General features: G+C 39.0%; 2 protein-coding genes across 5 annotated transcripts in view; one reads left to right on the top strand and one right to left on the bottom strand.

The window, feature by feature from the left end:
• LOC125885191 (protein FAM184A-like) overlaps positions 1–5,292 on the top strand; it is a 70,500-nt gene extending 65,208 nt beyond the window's left edge. For all 4 annotated transcript variants that reach the window (XM_049570722.1, XM_049570721.1, XM_049570719.1 and 1 more), the window contains one exon: positions 486–5,292. In XM_049570722.1, the coding sequence (XP_049426679.1) occupies positions 486–600 (115 nt within the window). In that variant the 3' untranslated portion in view covers positions 601–5,292. The remainder of the gene's footprint in view (positions 1–485) is intronic.
• A 2,245-nt stretch (positions 5,293–7,537) lies between these two features.
• Positions 7,538–15,811, bottom strand: pln (phospholamban). Its single transcript, XM_049570717.1, has 2 exons — positions 15,698–15,811; positions 7,538–9,643 (listed from the first exon to the last, which is right to left on the bottom strand). Exon 2 carries the CDS (start codon positions 9,391–9,393, stop codon positions 9,232–9,234), a length of 162 nt encoding a protein of 53 aa, XP_049426674.1. The 5' UTR covers positions 9,394–9,643; positions 15,698–15,811; the 3' UTR covers positions 7,538–9,231.
• Positions 15,812–16,254: the final 443 nt, after the last annotated feature.

Here is a 16,254-nt window from a genome sequence, read left to right as displayed (position 1 = left end):
CTGCCTCCTGCGAGTTAAAAACAATAATGCATTTTATCTTTTCAAAGGGAAATTATGTGCATGTTTATTTGCATACAGAGTGGGAAAGTGAGATTTGATCGCAAGTGGTCACTCAAGATGGATGTGGGCGCATTCTAATGCCAGTTGTGAACAGATACAACAGATGCATGTTAATACCAGGTTTAAATGGGGCCTAACTTCCTTTGAGGTCATGTATTGTGGACGTCACACCAGCCTTCACTTGTTTGGCATCTTAAACAAGCCTCCACTGGATCTCCCTGACTGGAACTGCTCACAATAACTTCACCCACGAGAATCTCCCTCTGCTATTTTCTGTTGGTGCCTGACAAGCTACCATGCTCCCAAGCTTGCCCACTAAAAATGTGTGTATATCTAATTGTACACGTCTGTATGTTCAGTGTGAGCATCTCTCTGTCTATTACTTCTCATCATTCTAACACACCTGTTTCTCTTCCCTCCCTCAGCCTTCCTGAGGCCAACGCCGCGACACCATCCGACCCGAGGGCGGCGGAAGCAGGAAAAAGCAAAGAACACGTTCTAAGAGAAGAGGAGCTGTACGCCCAGCACTTCTCTTTCTGACCGGCAAAAAAAAAAGAAAAAAAAAGTGTCCAAAAATGAGGCAATGGGACAGCGAGCTAAAGTTGGACAGCAATCAAACTGTAGGTTTTGAAAGTCATTTGGGCGACATCAATATCAAACGTCCACCGCTAAATGTAATCACAGCGCTCCTATCAATCATGTGCAGGACTGAAACTCCAGTGTGATTGAAACCTTAGGGCTTCCATACATTGTGAGAATGGTGAGTAGTGTGGCTTGTTAGTGCATCATCATGAAAGTGTGCATGGCAGCAGGAGGTGAGGTGATAAAAACACGTTTATACCATTGGCATTATGCAAAACATGACATCTGTGTGAGCTTCAGAGTAGTGAGAGATAAATATAATCTTAAAGGTTTACAGGACTTCATCACCCATTAATTTTAATAAACTAAGACCCACAACTCTAGATGTAGAATTTTGGAGGTGTGGAGGTACTGAAGAGACTTGCAGCTCTTGTTACCTTTAAAGTCATTCAGTCAAGATGAGGGCTGCATTAATAGTTATAACAAAAGACAGCAGAAATATTTTAGTATTAAAGGATAATTCTGGTGTATTACAACTTGGCTGCTACTGGGAATCCTCCCTGGAAACGAGACGTAAGCGAGGTGTGTAAACAACTCAGCGGTCTGTCAGCAGCAGAATGGACAGCAGCTGGTTAACCTGCCTTCACCAGGGTATCTGACAACAGACAAAAACAAAATAGTTTTCATGTCAGCGCCATGGGAAGAAATCAACCGTGTTTATAGGTATTGATTCAATAATTTTATTTCCCCGCTGTCCCCTGCAGGGAGTGAAGGGAATCTGTGTGATCATCCCTCATGGATAACATGCATTTATTAAATGAGCTGCCGTTTTGACGGTTTCTTTTTCAAAACATTCATTCGTTATGTCAAAGGTCATAAAATTTCCAATACTGAGGGCAGTGAGTCACTTTTAATAAAGTGGTTTTATATAATCTGGCTGAATTCTTGGATTGTGTTGACAATTTTGTGTATAAAATGTCTCGTCAAAACCTCTAAAATAATATCCAAGTTGTAGCAAAGCTGAATTATCAAGTGTGGGACTTTGACATCTCAGTTAACGTCTGTTCCATTCAAGTCCCTGCCACCAGGGAAAGCTCTCTGTACTTCTTAGTTTACTGAAGTTGAGCTGAGCTGAAACGTTTTTGGATTGCATACTATACAAGATAAAAAAAAAAAGGAACTCTGCATTCAGAGGATTAAGGTCGGAAAAAGTCTTGCAGAGAGCGCTCCTGGTGGTGGGTGAGATGCGGTGAGCTCACCTGCGGAAATACGTCATAAGCAGGCGTCAGTAGTGTTTGTGTAATTACTCTCACTGCCAGAGGGGGAGACAACAGTTCTGCCCTCAGATTTCGCAGCCTTCTGTCAGTAGCATGAAACTCTCAGAAACATTTTCTCACCCCTTTCCTCTCCGCGGCTGAAACCACAGCCAGACTCTTCAGCTCATACAAAGATGTCACAAACAGTGTTGCAGTGAGTACAAGGTGTGGCACTACTAACATACTTTAGATTAAGAGGAAGCGTTCTCAGCACATATAACATCTTATATGTTTGTCTCTTTTTTGTACTTTAACATGTGTCTTACAAGCTGTAATCAGACTGGAAGTGCTTTGAAAGTTCAGCCAGGATAAAGTGATTTTTGCCTTGATACTCGCCTTTAGTCGTTCATGCTGTGTCCCCATGTGTAAATACACACACTCAAACGTGTATTGAGGAAACAGAACGACCTAGCTGTTGATTCTGGTTGTGTTTTTTGGCCTCTACAGTAGGATGAGCTACAGTATACCACAATAACGACACCAGCAAAACAAAACAAAACAAAAAAAAAAAAAAATAGGAAAAAAGACTAACTTTAGCTTGCTGTCCCAGAGCTTCGACTGTGTACATACAGTATATGTTTGAAAGTCATTTTCAAATCTCCGAGCTAGCTGAGGGGTGCTTGATTTACCATTCCAGACACCTCAGAAGTCTCAGGAGGGGAAACACCACGAGGACGTGAATCAAGCACCCCTCATATTTTTATTATTCCAGTATTTATAATGTAACAAGCTACTGTTTTTCTACGGTCTGTTTGTGATGCCAGTGGAGTCGGAGACATACAGAGGGAGAGTTCTGTCAGCGACATGCAGAAGTTGATTGACTCCTTGCAACTTTTTTTCTTAATGCCAAGGAGTGTTTAGTTAAACGCTTTATTTTCATTACGAGCTCGGAGTTCATGTCGGTGACGGAAGTCTTTGGCTACATGTCTCTGCCTGTGGGGCAGGCCATAGAGCATGTGAAAACAGAAACACTATCATAATGCTGCTGTCACTCACTTGAATTCCTCATATCTCCGTTTTTTGGTGTACTGTCTGTTTTTTAACTTGACTTGAAAGTTTACATAGTTCTCGTGCTGCGTAATTTTCATGACCTGAAGGTCCACGAAGTCCATTCAGTAACCTGTACAGTTTCCAAACTGCATGGTCATCATCAGCCCGTAAGAGGCTGTGTTTCTTACTTCTTGATACGTGGATAGAGAGACGTGAGGTTTGAGAGTTTACTTCCTCTCACACTGACACCCACGGGGTCCATTCAACAGCAAAACAAACAGTTCAGTTACATCACAGCATTGATCGATGCTCGTCTTCCATAACAGAATCAACCAAGGCCTCAGTGGTTCAGAAGTGTTTGTGCTGTCATTGTTTGTATGTATGGATCACACACAATATCAGACGCACCTAAATAATAAAAATAAAAATCCCACTACATAGAATTGAATCTCTGATAAAGTCTCAAAACATATTAAACCCTTGGACAGCTTTGGACTGTTACGTTTTTTCCATTCAGCCCCTGTACATAGATAGATCGCAAAAACACCTTTGAAGAAGTATTCAAACTAAAAATACCCACTTGCTTACTTTACATGTAGCAGTGTATGTAATGTAAACACTTGCAGTAGTGCCCCTGGACCAGACGACCATATAAAGAAATCTGTCACTAGCTGACATCGGCTTGTCTCAAAAGGTAGAAAAAAGAGTTAGATCATTCATAGCATTATATAAATGACAGAAAATAAAAGAAAGCATAACAGGTCCCCTTTAAACCATCCACATTTTGGAATTGCCCTCTTACCCAGAGCCACATGATATATATTATATACCAATCTTCTCATCTGACTGGGGGTAACGCAACATTCCATCATATTTCTCCAGATGAACTTATTAAGTATAATTTAAGTTTTGTCAAAGTAAAAGAAATGAAACACTTCCTGAAACCGAGTTGAGACAGAACCTCCAGCAGACATGTCTGTTTTTGTGTCATAAAGGAAAGACAGGGAAAATGAGCAATCAGATGAAAAAATCTATTAGTTAATACCTTTGTAAAGTCTGATCTACACTTAACTTCTATCATGGCATCCTAATATCCGACTGTCCCCTCATGACAGAATGCAGCATAATGACATTGAAGCTTTAGTTAGGCTAAATGTCATCAAAGCTGTTACAGCATATTAAACTGTTTAATTGTAAATACTGACCTGTGACAAATACAGATGACGGTATCATCTCTGGGATCGTAGTCCCGACGCTGAACCACAGTTGGTTCATTCCTCCATGCTCACTGTGAAGATTAGATTTATTCAAATTACTATGTTAATATATTGACATTTATGCTCAGACATCTGCATCAGACGATGCAGAAGTCTTTAGGTTCTTCTTAGTTTTTTCTTATTAATACAATTTCTCACAATCACCTCCAATTTTACTGCTACTCCTTTTATTTCCCTGTTGGTAATTTCACATATTTGTATTCTAAAAACTAAATCAAGAAGCACATTGTGTGACTTTGCTGTCTAACAATGAGAGAGTGTTGAATGTGTTTTACCTTCCAGGCAACCGGCTGCAAAAAATGGTGCCTATTCATTCCAATGGAGTTGCTCGTCTGAGGTATACACCAAAAAAGTTTCTGGCTTTACTACTAGCTTTACTTATACAGTATGCAGCCCATTGATTATGCTTTACATTGTGTCAAAAATGTTCCCCCATAACTCACTGAGACACAAAAACATTGGAAAATAGGGTGCAGGTTAAAAAATACCAGACTTACCCTTTAACTTTGAAAACAGTTAAAGCAGACGAGGTATTTCCTGTGACGATTGCCAACCTCAAGAAACTTTAACGTCTCTGTTAATCAGTTCGCAGGATTGTAAAACACACTCATTCTTGAGCTTGGAAACAGCAGGTGACAGAACAATCTCACCACAAGGTCCATTGAGTGGCTGTTCTGGAGCTTTTCATTCTATCACATGATCTTCATCAGCAGAAGGACTTGGCCCTGTTGCTGTTGAATCCCAGGTGCTTAAATTTACACACATTCCTAGCACTTTAAGGACTTCTGGTCCATGTTGACTGCTAAGTTAAAAGTGACAACCCCTGTGATTAGAAAGCTCCAGAATGGCTACTAAATGGGACTTGAAGTGAGATTGTTTATTATGAATGAATAAATGTGTGAAAACACTGTTATTAAATAGCAAAAATGATTTTTTTTTTTTATCTGTTTAGGTTTATGTTTTTACACAATTGTTCCCATTCACATGTTTTTTTCTTTCTGCACTATTTGGTTTGTAATGTATGTATTTGCTCAGACATTATTGGTTAATTTTGATGCATTTGTTTATCTGTCCCACACCTGACTGGACTGTTGTTTTAAAGGACATAAAGACATTTCTTGGAGCCTCTTGTGGTCATTAGAAGAACTGCAGGCATTGCCATCACATGACCTTTGTCCATCATTACCCCGAGGTTAATGAAAGTCTTTTTGAAATGTTGTAATCTTTCAAAATGAACTGTTTCTCAACACCTGGCAGAGGACACTTCTGAAGATTTTTTTTTATTATTATTTTTAACACTGGCATCAGCCAACCATTAGTGAACCATAGAAACTGCAACTTATTAAAACATGAATTGTCTGTTTAGTTTTTTTTATGTGATGATATACTGATCAGGGCTTTGTTCATTTCACTTTCAACTCAGTGTTTCCAAAATTGCAAAAAATCTGGAAGAGAAGATTGTGACATCTTTACACTTCAAGAAATAAACTGAAATAGTAAATGTGTTGCAGTTTGTATTTGAGTTGGAAGTGATTTGATGTCACCCTTGTGACTTATCATTTGATGATGTCTGTCTTGCCATTTTTGAAGTAAAAAATATATAACAATTATAGCAACAATATTTATTTATATTTATATCATTTCTGTTGTATGTTATGGAACAGTAAAATTATGATTGTGAGATAAAGCTTTTTGTTGTGTTCATTTTAGTGTGTATGTCTGTGTGAGGAACAACCACAACATCCTATATGCAGCTGTGTATTGCAGACACAATATACAGTAAAGGGTCGACTGACAGCCTAATTAATAAGGCAAGAAATATGTTTAACTTTTATATCATTACCAACAAGTTAAATGATTTAATTTGCATTTTTTGTGTATTCAGACAGCCACATGCATGACATTTGTGCCTCTGTCTGCTGTTATTAATGAGGACGCTGATGTTTGTAGTCAGTCCTCTAGCTAAATCCAAATCTAATTGCAAAGGGTAGAACCTCTTAATTTAATTTTATTTAAATGATAAAACCAATTTACCACAAAATGTAAAATGTCAAATACCCTCCATACACATTTCAACATGTCTTAAACCGAAGCAAATACGAGACAAGTGTCCTGCCCTATCAGGATCCTACCTTGGCTAGTTGCTAGGTGAAAAAACCGATAACATACCAAAGAGCTTTGTGATTGGCGCTCCCTTTTGTCGAAGTTGGTATTAAATTAACCAATCGCATTTCACCTTGGCCAGTCGGTATGTGAAAAAAATTCCTTGAACGCTAACATTAAATCAACCAATCACATGTGTCCGTGAAATCAACCGTTAATTGATGAATCAGCTGCTAGCTAAAAGTTGGGTGGCAGCATAACGTCGTTAAAAGCAAGAAACATGGCGTTTTTGTTGCTAGCTTTTTTGGTAACACCCTTTTTATGTCTAAACTAAACATTTTTGGACGGCTGGAGAAGTTTTGGAGAGCCTTTGTGGACTTTTTGTCATCTCCTCTTCCACTGAGGCAACCAGGTAAGTCAGTAATTTATTAGCAGCTAGCTTAATGCTAAGTTACCAATGCTAATGGTTATTTCTAATTATTTTTAGTATGTGTCAAGCCAGTAATAGTAGTTATGGTGGTGTGGTTAAGTGTTGTTTACTAATTTAAAGATAGCAGCTTAGTAAAACATGTTATAGAGATGATTAATTTAGCCTTTAAAATGGAAAATTGTTCTCTAATTACCAATTATCAGTCTGGAAACCATTAAAAGAGGTAACATCTAAATAGGGACAGAGTATAGAAAGCTCCACTAGATGGCAGTCATGCAACAACTAATAATACTAGCGTTCTTCAAACAACAGTTACATAGATAATCCAACGCTGGTCACTGACCTTGAACCAGATGCGATTTCAAGAACATTTTCACTGCAAAATTTGCCTTTAAAATTCTATCATTTGAAGGGATAATGGACATTTTTGAACACTTTTAATCTGATACTGTGTGAGTCTTTTGTGTACAGATACGGTGAATATAATAGCTTTAAGGATGTCCAGCATGTATGACTCCAAAACTGAGTCTTTAAACGCAAGGATGAATGTTGTCTTATTTTCAAATTATCATTTTTTTTCCTACTATTTTCAAATTTGAATCGCATATAAATTGTACAAACCATCAGTTATCTACACCATCTATGAGTTTAGGACTGGTCAAATTATCTTTTGAAGCTGTTTTTGACGACTTAATCTGTATTTGGGTTGTTGTTTTTTTACATCTTAATGCATAAAATTGGGATTTGCAATTAATAAAACATTTCCCCACACTTGCAGCTGGAGAAGCCACTTTAATTTTATTGACATGCGATTTCTTACATAGTTTAAAAGTCAGGTGCATGGTACAATTTTCCAAACATACACAGAAGAACAAAAGTGCAATTTATTTTCAATAATTTCTAATCCCAAATGTAATTGTGATTTATATTAACACATTCTCAGTCCTGGCAAATATCATGAAGATACATTATATGAAGATACATTGTAAAATTCCTGATATGTGTGATCATATAATACATTCTTGAGGATTTTATTATGCACTTCAGATTTAGGAATCTGACTTTACAGTTTGTTTTTATACACTCTTGCTGCTACAATCAGGGCACGTGCTGTAATACACCAAAAATTTCCATATTAGTCAGGAATAATTCAAAACTGAATGACATAAACAAAAAAAGTCATTAAGTGAAATCACACCATGCAAAGTGAAGTCTTCTTCACAACTGATAAACTGCATGTACTGTATATATATATATATATATATATGTATATATATCAGGCCTGCAGTATACCAGAAGCTGTGTGTGCATGTATGCGTGTGTGCGTGTGTGTGTGTGTGTGTGTGTGTGTGTTTAAAACTCAAATGTACATTGACCTCTAGGCCCAAGTAAAGTAGTCCATACTTAACATAGTGGATTGTAGGAGTGAAATGTTGCCCCTCAGAGCAAAATGCTAAGAAGGTTGAAGATGCTCTCAGTCTTATTAACATACTATACAGGCTCACAGTACTTAGAATAATCTCTAAGTATGATGTCAAGTGTTATATGTTATATAATTATCGGTCACACTGAGTGTCATATCAGACCTGCTACCGTCATACTAGATTCTAACGCACTTGGCCATCTGTCATACTGATAATAAAAGGGACTTCACGCTCGGTGTGTTTACTTAATTGACAGGTGCCTCAGCCTGTCACACTCAGCCACGGTGTTGCTGCTTTCCTGTCCCAGTTTCTTTTTGCCAAATTTGGATTTTTAGGCTGCCACAATTGCTGCATTGAGGTTTCAAAATACAGAAACCTGATGTCACAGACACTACAGCCATGTTTTTACTGCCTTTGGTCTCTGGCAGTGGCAGGTGGAGGAGGAAATTAAAATGCAAATGGGAAAAGAATCATTTCCAGCATGTTTATTTTTCTCCTGGGGATGGTGGTGTTTGGGGGGCTGCAGGAAGCAATAGGACTCATGGGAAATTGAAAATGAACAGTAGTGATGTATTGATATCTCAGTATTATACACATTGCACCTGTTATTAATCAAGCAAGAGACATTTTTCAAGAGTGTGTCTTTAAAGGAGGAAGTCAGCTTCCTCTGTAAATCACATTGTGATGTAAGCAGGGTCTGAATGAGCAGGAGGCACATATACATACATACAGTGTATCAGTGAAGTTTAAACTGTTGAAGTCGGGTCACTTATGATCATTCCCTTGAGACACAGAGTCAGGGAAGCTGATCCCTGATCAGCTCTGACAGGAACAATTTGAGAGTGTTTGGCCATTATTGTTTTCACATGGATTTGTTTGACCTCCATGATCCTTCACAGCTGTTGTCAAACAGGGTTAGGCTGATATATGGGGATGGTATTATTGCTTTATTAGAAATCTGATCTGTATGAGTAAAGCCCATATCTCAGCCAAACCTTCGTCCACAGCACAGCCATGCCAGACTCTCTCTGTGGACGTCGCTGCCGTCCTCAGCTGCTCAGGAGGACGATGATGTAAATGAGGAGCAGGCAGATGAGGATGAGGGTGAAGTTGACGAACAGCTCCTGCAGGTTCCTCTTGGCTTGTGGATTCACCTCGATCTGAGACGCTCGGCGGATGGCCGACTTGGTCATGTGCTGAACACGCTCCATGGGGACTGGTTAGATCTTGATCTTGGCTGGATTGTGAGAGAAGAGAGTTCGATCAGGCTGCTGGGCCTGAGTAGAGCTGGACTGAGCTGGTCAGGCTGCTTTGAAGAGGTGGAATCAGGGAATCTGACTGCTGCTGGTTGTCTGAAGATGAGCTCAGGTCAGCTGTTTGAAGCAGTCCAGCATGAAGTGCTTCAGTTCTGGTTACACAACAAGATCAGATACCTCTTCTCTCCTCGTCTTCTCTCTGCTACTGGAAAAGAAACACACAGAAAGAAAAGGTTGTTGAAGACATGCAGTAGTTCACTGTTGAGTCTCACTCTGCCTCGGTACTGCGTACAGCACCCTCCTCTGGGTGATCTCTCCTGGTTGAGATCCGGTGTGACCTTTCTGTATCGCAGCACATGGTGTGATGATAAGAGAGCTGCTCAGAGGCGCCAGCTGAGGTCTGATGATGTGTTAAGCCAGACTCTAGTAGGAGTGGTAGCAACACAATGTAGCTGACAAGGAGTGCATTCATATCGTACAATAAGAATACTAGGAACTATATCACATGATGTAAGACTTTTATCAGGGATGTTTACCTTATAGACTAATGACATTTTTACCTATTAATTTTCTTTAAAGTAGCTCTACCATCCGAAGGCAACAATGGTGATTATTACGTGCCTAAATTTCACAAGGTACTATGTAATTTTCTCCCACTAATTTTCTGCCAAACAATAACAAAAGACAGAGCAATGCAGCCACTGCAGTCAGTTTCTCCTGGTTAATATCCCTTCAGTGTTCAGTGTTGGTAGCTATACCTACCAACAGTTTGCTAACATTAGCCACCATAAGCTAACAGTAACACCAGACCAAGTGTGTTTTATTGCTTGTGAATTAAACTTGTAATTTTTAACTGGAACATTGCGATTTCTTCTTTTTAAAAAGTTGCATTGTCACCCTTTCAGACTTTTTCCTGTCACAACAGTCTCATGTGCTCCTCTTTATGTTGAATGAATGAAAGTACAAAGTACCCGTTAAAAAAGCATGTGAGCAGAAGTAATGAGTGTCACCGTGCAGCTGCAGGCTCTCCACAAGCTGCTAAATCCCTTTTGTCATCTGATCTGGGACTTTCCTGAGATCAAAGTCACCGTGACAAGGTGACCGTGCTTTTGCATTAGTGGCTCCCACACACAGTGGACGTCTTACCACGTGGACATCAGATCTGCCAAGGTTTTTGCTATGTTTAACGAGATTAAAAGTCCTGCTAGCGGCCCCTGCTGAGTGCATTGTTTTATTATAATAAATACAGGAGGGGAAAACAACATGCAGACAGCTCTGGATTCTTGGAGCCTTGTTATGAGGAGATGTCTGATGTTAGGGTGGTAATCTGTGCATTAGATATCCCGTTTGTCCTGAGGGTGGCACTAAAGTTAAGTGTCCATTTTAGATTGCTATTTATTCTGTCACTCTGCCTGTAATACACTTTCATCCATTCACTTCCATTGTTATTTCCTGTTACTTTGCTGCTGTGTTGCATCAGTACAGATAACAGGAGCCATTTTAGCTATTTGATGCCTTCTACAGACTTTTCAACACATCTATTTTTATCATCTCACTTTTGTTTCTTCCACCCTTAATCTGCTTCTGAGTCACCCATTATCACTTGACATGTTAGCACCTTAACACACACACACACACTTCCTCATCTCCCATGGGATAACTGCATAAGAGCGTCAGTCTGCTTTGAGACCTCCAACTTCTGACCTGACTGAAGTGTCTGCTCCGACAGCAGCAGCAGCAGGTTTTCAGGGTTTGATTTCTAAGCCCTGAAGAATTCACAGCCTCTGTACATGTACGGTAAAATACAGCTCAGTTAAGTTTGAATTAAATATATAAAGCAGACTTTCCATTAAATTGATTTAAGCAGAAACAAGTGACACATTCATGGGCTATGATATGATCCAGGTGGAAGAAAAAACTCTGCTTTACTTTATATTTTAATGAGCAAATAGTTTAAAAGATAGGGGGGAAAGTTGTGCTCACGTTGTATCAGACTTGGCTGAGGTGCTGGAGCTATAAATTATAAATGAAAAAGCATCCAAACACTCATATCTGTGCAAAATCTTACTTAATTAGCAAGCTTTTGGTCAGAGACCTTCAAGGCATGAACACGTAGCAACTTTTTTCATTCAATGAGCAAAAAGTTACAAAGAAGTAAACTTTGATGGGAAAGTAGCTTACAAAACAAAAACTAAAAAGTTGGAGCTAAGATGTACAAGTGGCTGAGTATGCTACACTAACTTTTTGAGCTGGACTAATCAATGTTTTGACAACAGATCAAAAGATAAAGACATGTTCTTGTTGCCACCATCCAGTGGCCATTAGAGGAACCGCATCTTAAAGGGACAGTTCACCCCCAAATCAAAAATACATATATCTCCTCCTACCTAAAGTGCGATTTATCAGTCTTGATTGTTTTTGTGTGAGCTGCCAAGTGATACACCAGCCAAGCGAATCACCATGCAGAAGGAAGAGTGCATCTACTCATGGAAACGAGGCATGTGCTAGTGACAGTGCAAGATGTAAATATTAATGGCGTCCTCCTTGGCCGAGCTGTAATGTTAGCTAGCTCAGTGGTGCTAGTTGAGCTGGCAATAGATGCACTCTTGCTTCTGCCTGGTGATATGTTTGGCTGAAGCAGTTCGGTAGAAAGAAAATAGTTCCTACATGAACCTGCTCACAACAAAGTCTGCGGATTATCTTGAGTAACCAGCTCATGAGACATTGCTGTTGAGTTTTTCAAACATTTTTTTGGTGCTTTGAACACCACAAGTTTCATTATATTGGAAAGAAGGCAGACATCTCTACATCTGATATCGCCAACACCCTGCAACTTACACCAAAACTATAGGTTGATAAATAGCACTACACGTAAGAGGATCTTGGAGTGAACTGTCCCTTTAGGGAACCTCAGCAGTGATTTCCTCACTCAGCGGTGATGACTTTACAAATGACAAAAATCTTCAATTCCCTAGTGTCATATGAGATGAGCCTTTAAATTCCCTAACAGCAGCTCATAATGGACCTCAAACAGTAAGATCTTCAAATCGCTGGCATACTGCGAGGCCCCTGTCAAGCTCTCGGCCCATGAATCATTCAGCACAACAGGTCGTAAATGGAGCTTTCATCAACTGCTCCCACTCAGTGAGAGAAATTATGGTACAGCCTTTGATACCTTGGGTTAAATCGTGATCATCTTGTGCGCAGGCCTCTACAGCTCATTACTGTGTGAGTGACTGGTGCTCCTCGCTATCCTCCACTCGTCTGTACACATCAGCCCACATCATTATGTGCTGAGTGCCGGCTGTCAAACATTTCATGTGAAATGGCGGGCTGTCGTTTTCTCTGTGACTAGTGTGCAAGTAATCCTGATTTCCACAAAGAGAAAGGAGTGTGAATGTGAAATGTTGACAGTAAATACACCCACGGCTGTTGCTCTGTTACAGGCTCGCACTGATTGGTTGATCTTCGTTATTTCATTTACATGAAAGCGTGCAACTGGAGGCAACTGGGGGAGTTGGGCAGGCTGGTAAAAGGTGGGTTTGGCTTAACTAACAAATAACCCTCTCTAAACATTTTATTAGGTTGAAACTGAGAGTTTTTCCCCTATCTCTGTGTCTTTCTTGTGATCTTTATTTTTAGACGGTTATTACTGCACAGAGGACTCTTGTTCTGTTGAAAGGACCATGTTGTACTTTTATAAACACAATCAGCTGTTGTTGGCTGTCATTGCCAAGAGTTAAATACCTCAAGTGTGACCAACACAGGGGGCGTGACATGTCAACAAGTAGTGAGATATGAAAGTTCCTGTTGTCATCTTTAAAGTGAACTAAAACTAAACGGTTGCATTTGGGGAACCGTGTGTGTGTGTGTGGCCTTTTAGATGCCAGTCATTCCATGGGTGTGAGTTTTATCAGTGTGTCTCAGCACTGGGAGCTGCTGTCTTGAGGCAAAAGGCAAACATACATACACATTCCCCTACTTTCATATGCGAGTAGATCCATGTGTACAGACACTAAGGACAGTTTGATTTGATCAAAATCAGTATTTTTACTTTTTTTAATTTAAACAAAACAATTGCAGTATTTTTGCAACTTGTGGCACATCATCTGGGAAAATTATCGACAGCTATGGAGAAGAAAAATGTGGGTTAGACAGATGGATGCTGATGCTGACCTATTAACTCAAGTGGGGCATGGTCAGTGTCGCCCACCTGCTGATAAATGTCTAAATTTAGGTGTATGTTGTAGAGCTTGGTCATTTATTGATAATATATCAATACACTGACATAGATATCGTCTTAGATTTTGGATATTGTCATATTGTAAGTGTTGTCTGTCCTGGTTTTAAAGGCTGCATTACAGTAAAGTGATGTAATTTTCTGAACTTACCAGACTGTTCTTGCTGTTCTATGATTTGCCTTTGCCCACTTCGTCATTATATAAACATTACTGATGATTACCACTGTGTAAATTTTGTGTAAATAGTCAATTTCACAAGATCGGATGTCGAGATCAAGGTATTTGGTCAAAAATATTGATATTTGATTTTCTCCATGTATCGCCCAGCTCTAGTAGGTAGTCATAATCTGCCATTTCCAAATAAGAGATATTTATGTGACTGGTCTAAGATGATACTGTAGGATTGATTAACCCTTTGAAACCTGAGCAAGTTGGCTTTATTTCTTTCAAAAACACAGGAATAAAGAAGAAGTGACCCAGTATATTGCAAGAAATTTTTAAAAAATAAAATAAAAAGTAATTTATTATAATAAAAAAAAGAAACAAACAAACAAACAAGGAAATGACTTGGGAAAAAAGTGCTTAAAAAAAAAAATTATTTTATATATATTTTTATTTTATTATTTTATTTATCTTTTTTATTTATTATTTTAAATATTATTCTTATCTTTACCATAATTTTAAATATGTAATAATAATGATTATAAATATAGTTTTTCCCTATTTCTTTTTTAAATAATTTTCTAAATCTATTAATTTAGAATTTGTGGGACATTTGTCGCCAAGTTCCTCATTGCCTTTTTCCCCCATGCTTTTGACAGAAATTGCACCAATTTGCTCGGATCGGAGTTCAAAGGTTTATGTATTTGTGAAAGGCGTCTGAAAGCAGCACAAGAAAAGTAATGTGACGTCAGGTTTCAATGGGTTAAAACACTTTGTATTTGAAAAAGTATTCACCAACTAGATCATCTGTTAATAAATCCAGCAAAGTTTATTGAAATAAAAATGGCTACTTTTAAGTAACTACTGAACACTGACTAGACTGTTTGCTCATTTGTATTGCAATGATATCATATCTTGGAGCCTCTGATGATTCCCACCCCTACAAACAACTAATTGATTACTCTAGCTGCAGCCCCAGACTGCATTTGCCGCTTACTGGGCAACAAGTGTCACTGTGCTTTTGCTTTACTTTGGTTTATTTTGCTTTTTGGTTAAAAAAATGCACATAACTCCATCAGAGGTCAATATGGAGTAAAGAAAAGTGTAAAGGTCAACAGATAATATGTTGCTAGGATGGAAAGTCTCTGCAACTCATCAAGACACTCAAACATTTAAACCAGAATGATGCTTCTAGTAATACCATGGTCCCAGTGTGGCTTCCAGTGGAGCCAATTTGATCTGTCCTGTCAGAGCAGATTGATTTTATGAGGGCAGAATCATTTGTTAGCTTATGCTACTGTAACCCTAAACTTCGAAATGGGTGTTGGAGCCGATTTGGCTCCTCAGTGCTCTAAAATCAAATCATGTGCTTTAGATGGGAATGTAAGAAGTGGAGATGAGTGTTTATCCCTCTGGGAGGTTCAGTCCAGTTTCCATTCCCCCCTCCTGCCCCTCTGTTCAGAGCTGTGTTTACTCTATGTGAACAATGAGTTTTTATAAGAAGCAGTGAATCATACAGTTTCCTCTGTATCTTAATGCAAAACATAACTTGCTCTTACTCTAACAGTAAGTTCAGTGGTGTCTCACTGTGCGTATCTAACAGCTAGTTAAGTAAATGACTAACTTAAACTTCAGGAAGCCTTTAGGGTCGCGTTAGAAACTGTTTCATGGTTACTTAATGCACTAGGAACAACAATACCGAATGTATTTTAGTGACTAATCTCGTCTTATGATCATTTACAAGCATTATTATCTCGTACACATAATCTGTTATCATCATTAGCTCCACATCTACTGTTATAAGAATAAATCAGAATTAAACCGCAGCTGTGTCTGGAGAGGATGCTGGTTCTTACCTTTCAGATGAGAACAGAGCCGGTTGGAGTTTGAGAGAGAAATGTCAGATATGCAACGCTCTCCAAGGCTGTAAACACAATGTGAGAGAGAGGGAGTGGGAGGGAAGGAGGGAGAGAGAGAGAGGCAGGACATCCTATAAAAGATTTTAGGAGAGGAGAGTGGGGAAACCAAGGTCGTACCATGTCTATTGAATTATACATGCAGCAACCAGCATCTACCAGCCCAGTTTAGTTTGTTCAGGAATTTGGGTTTGAGTCCTAAAACCTGAAAGTTGTTATTCCTGGTTCCCATGACTAATTAAAAAATGGACCTGGAATTATAAAAGTTACGTTTTGACAATCTAATTATTTTAATCTGGTGTATATGTCTGTAAACAAACAAACAAACAAAAAACTTTCTGTCCCATTTTCTAAAACTGTCACTACATCCTAACAGTAGTACATGAAGCGGATCGTCTGGAAAAACATTCATGTTACTCTGCCTCTTCCTGTTGCTTCTAACGCCATTTGCTCGAATGAACGAAAATAACCAATCAGAGCAGAGGAGTTTCTAACGC

Source organism: Epinephelus fuscoguttatus, linkage group LG24 (genome assembly GCF_011397635.1).
Source record: "Epinephelus fuscoguttatus linkage group LG24, E.fuscoguttatus.final_Chr_v1".
NCBI classification, from domain to species: Eukaryota; Metazoa; Chordata; class Actinopteri; order Perciformes; family Serranidae; genus Epinephelus; species Epinephelus fuscoguttatus.
The sequence above is the reverse complement of the archived record's forward strand: the minus strand, read 5'-3'. Positions and strand labels throughout refer to the sequence as shown.

Coding starts and splice junctions, on each gene's coding strand:
- pln (XM_049570717.1), bottom strand. CDS start 9,393: ATGGAGCGTGTTCAGCACATGACCAAGTCGGCCATCCGCCGAGCGTCT.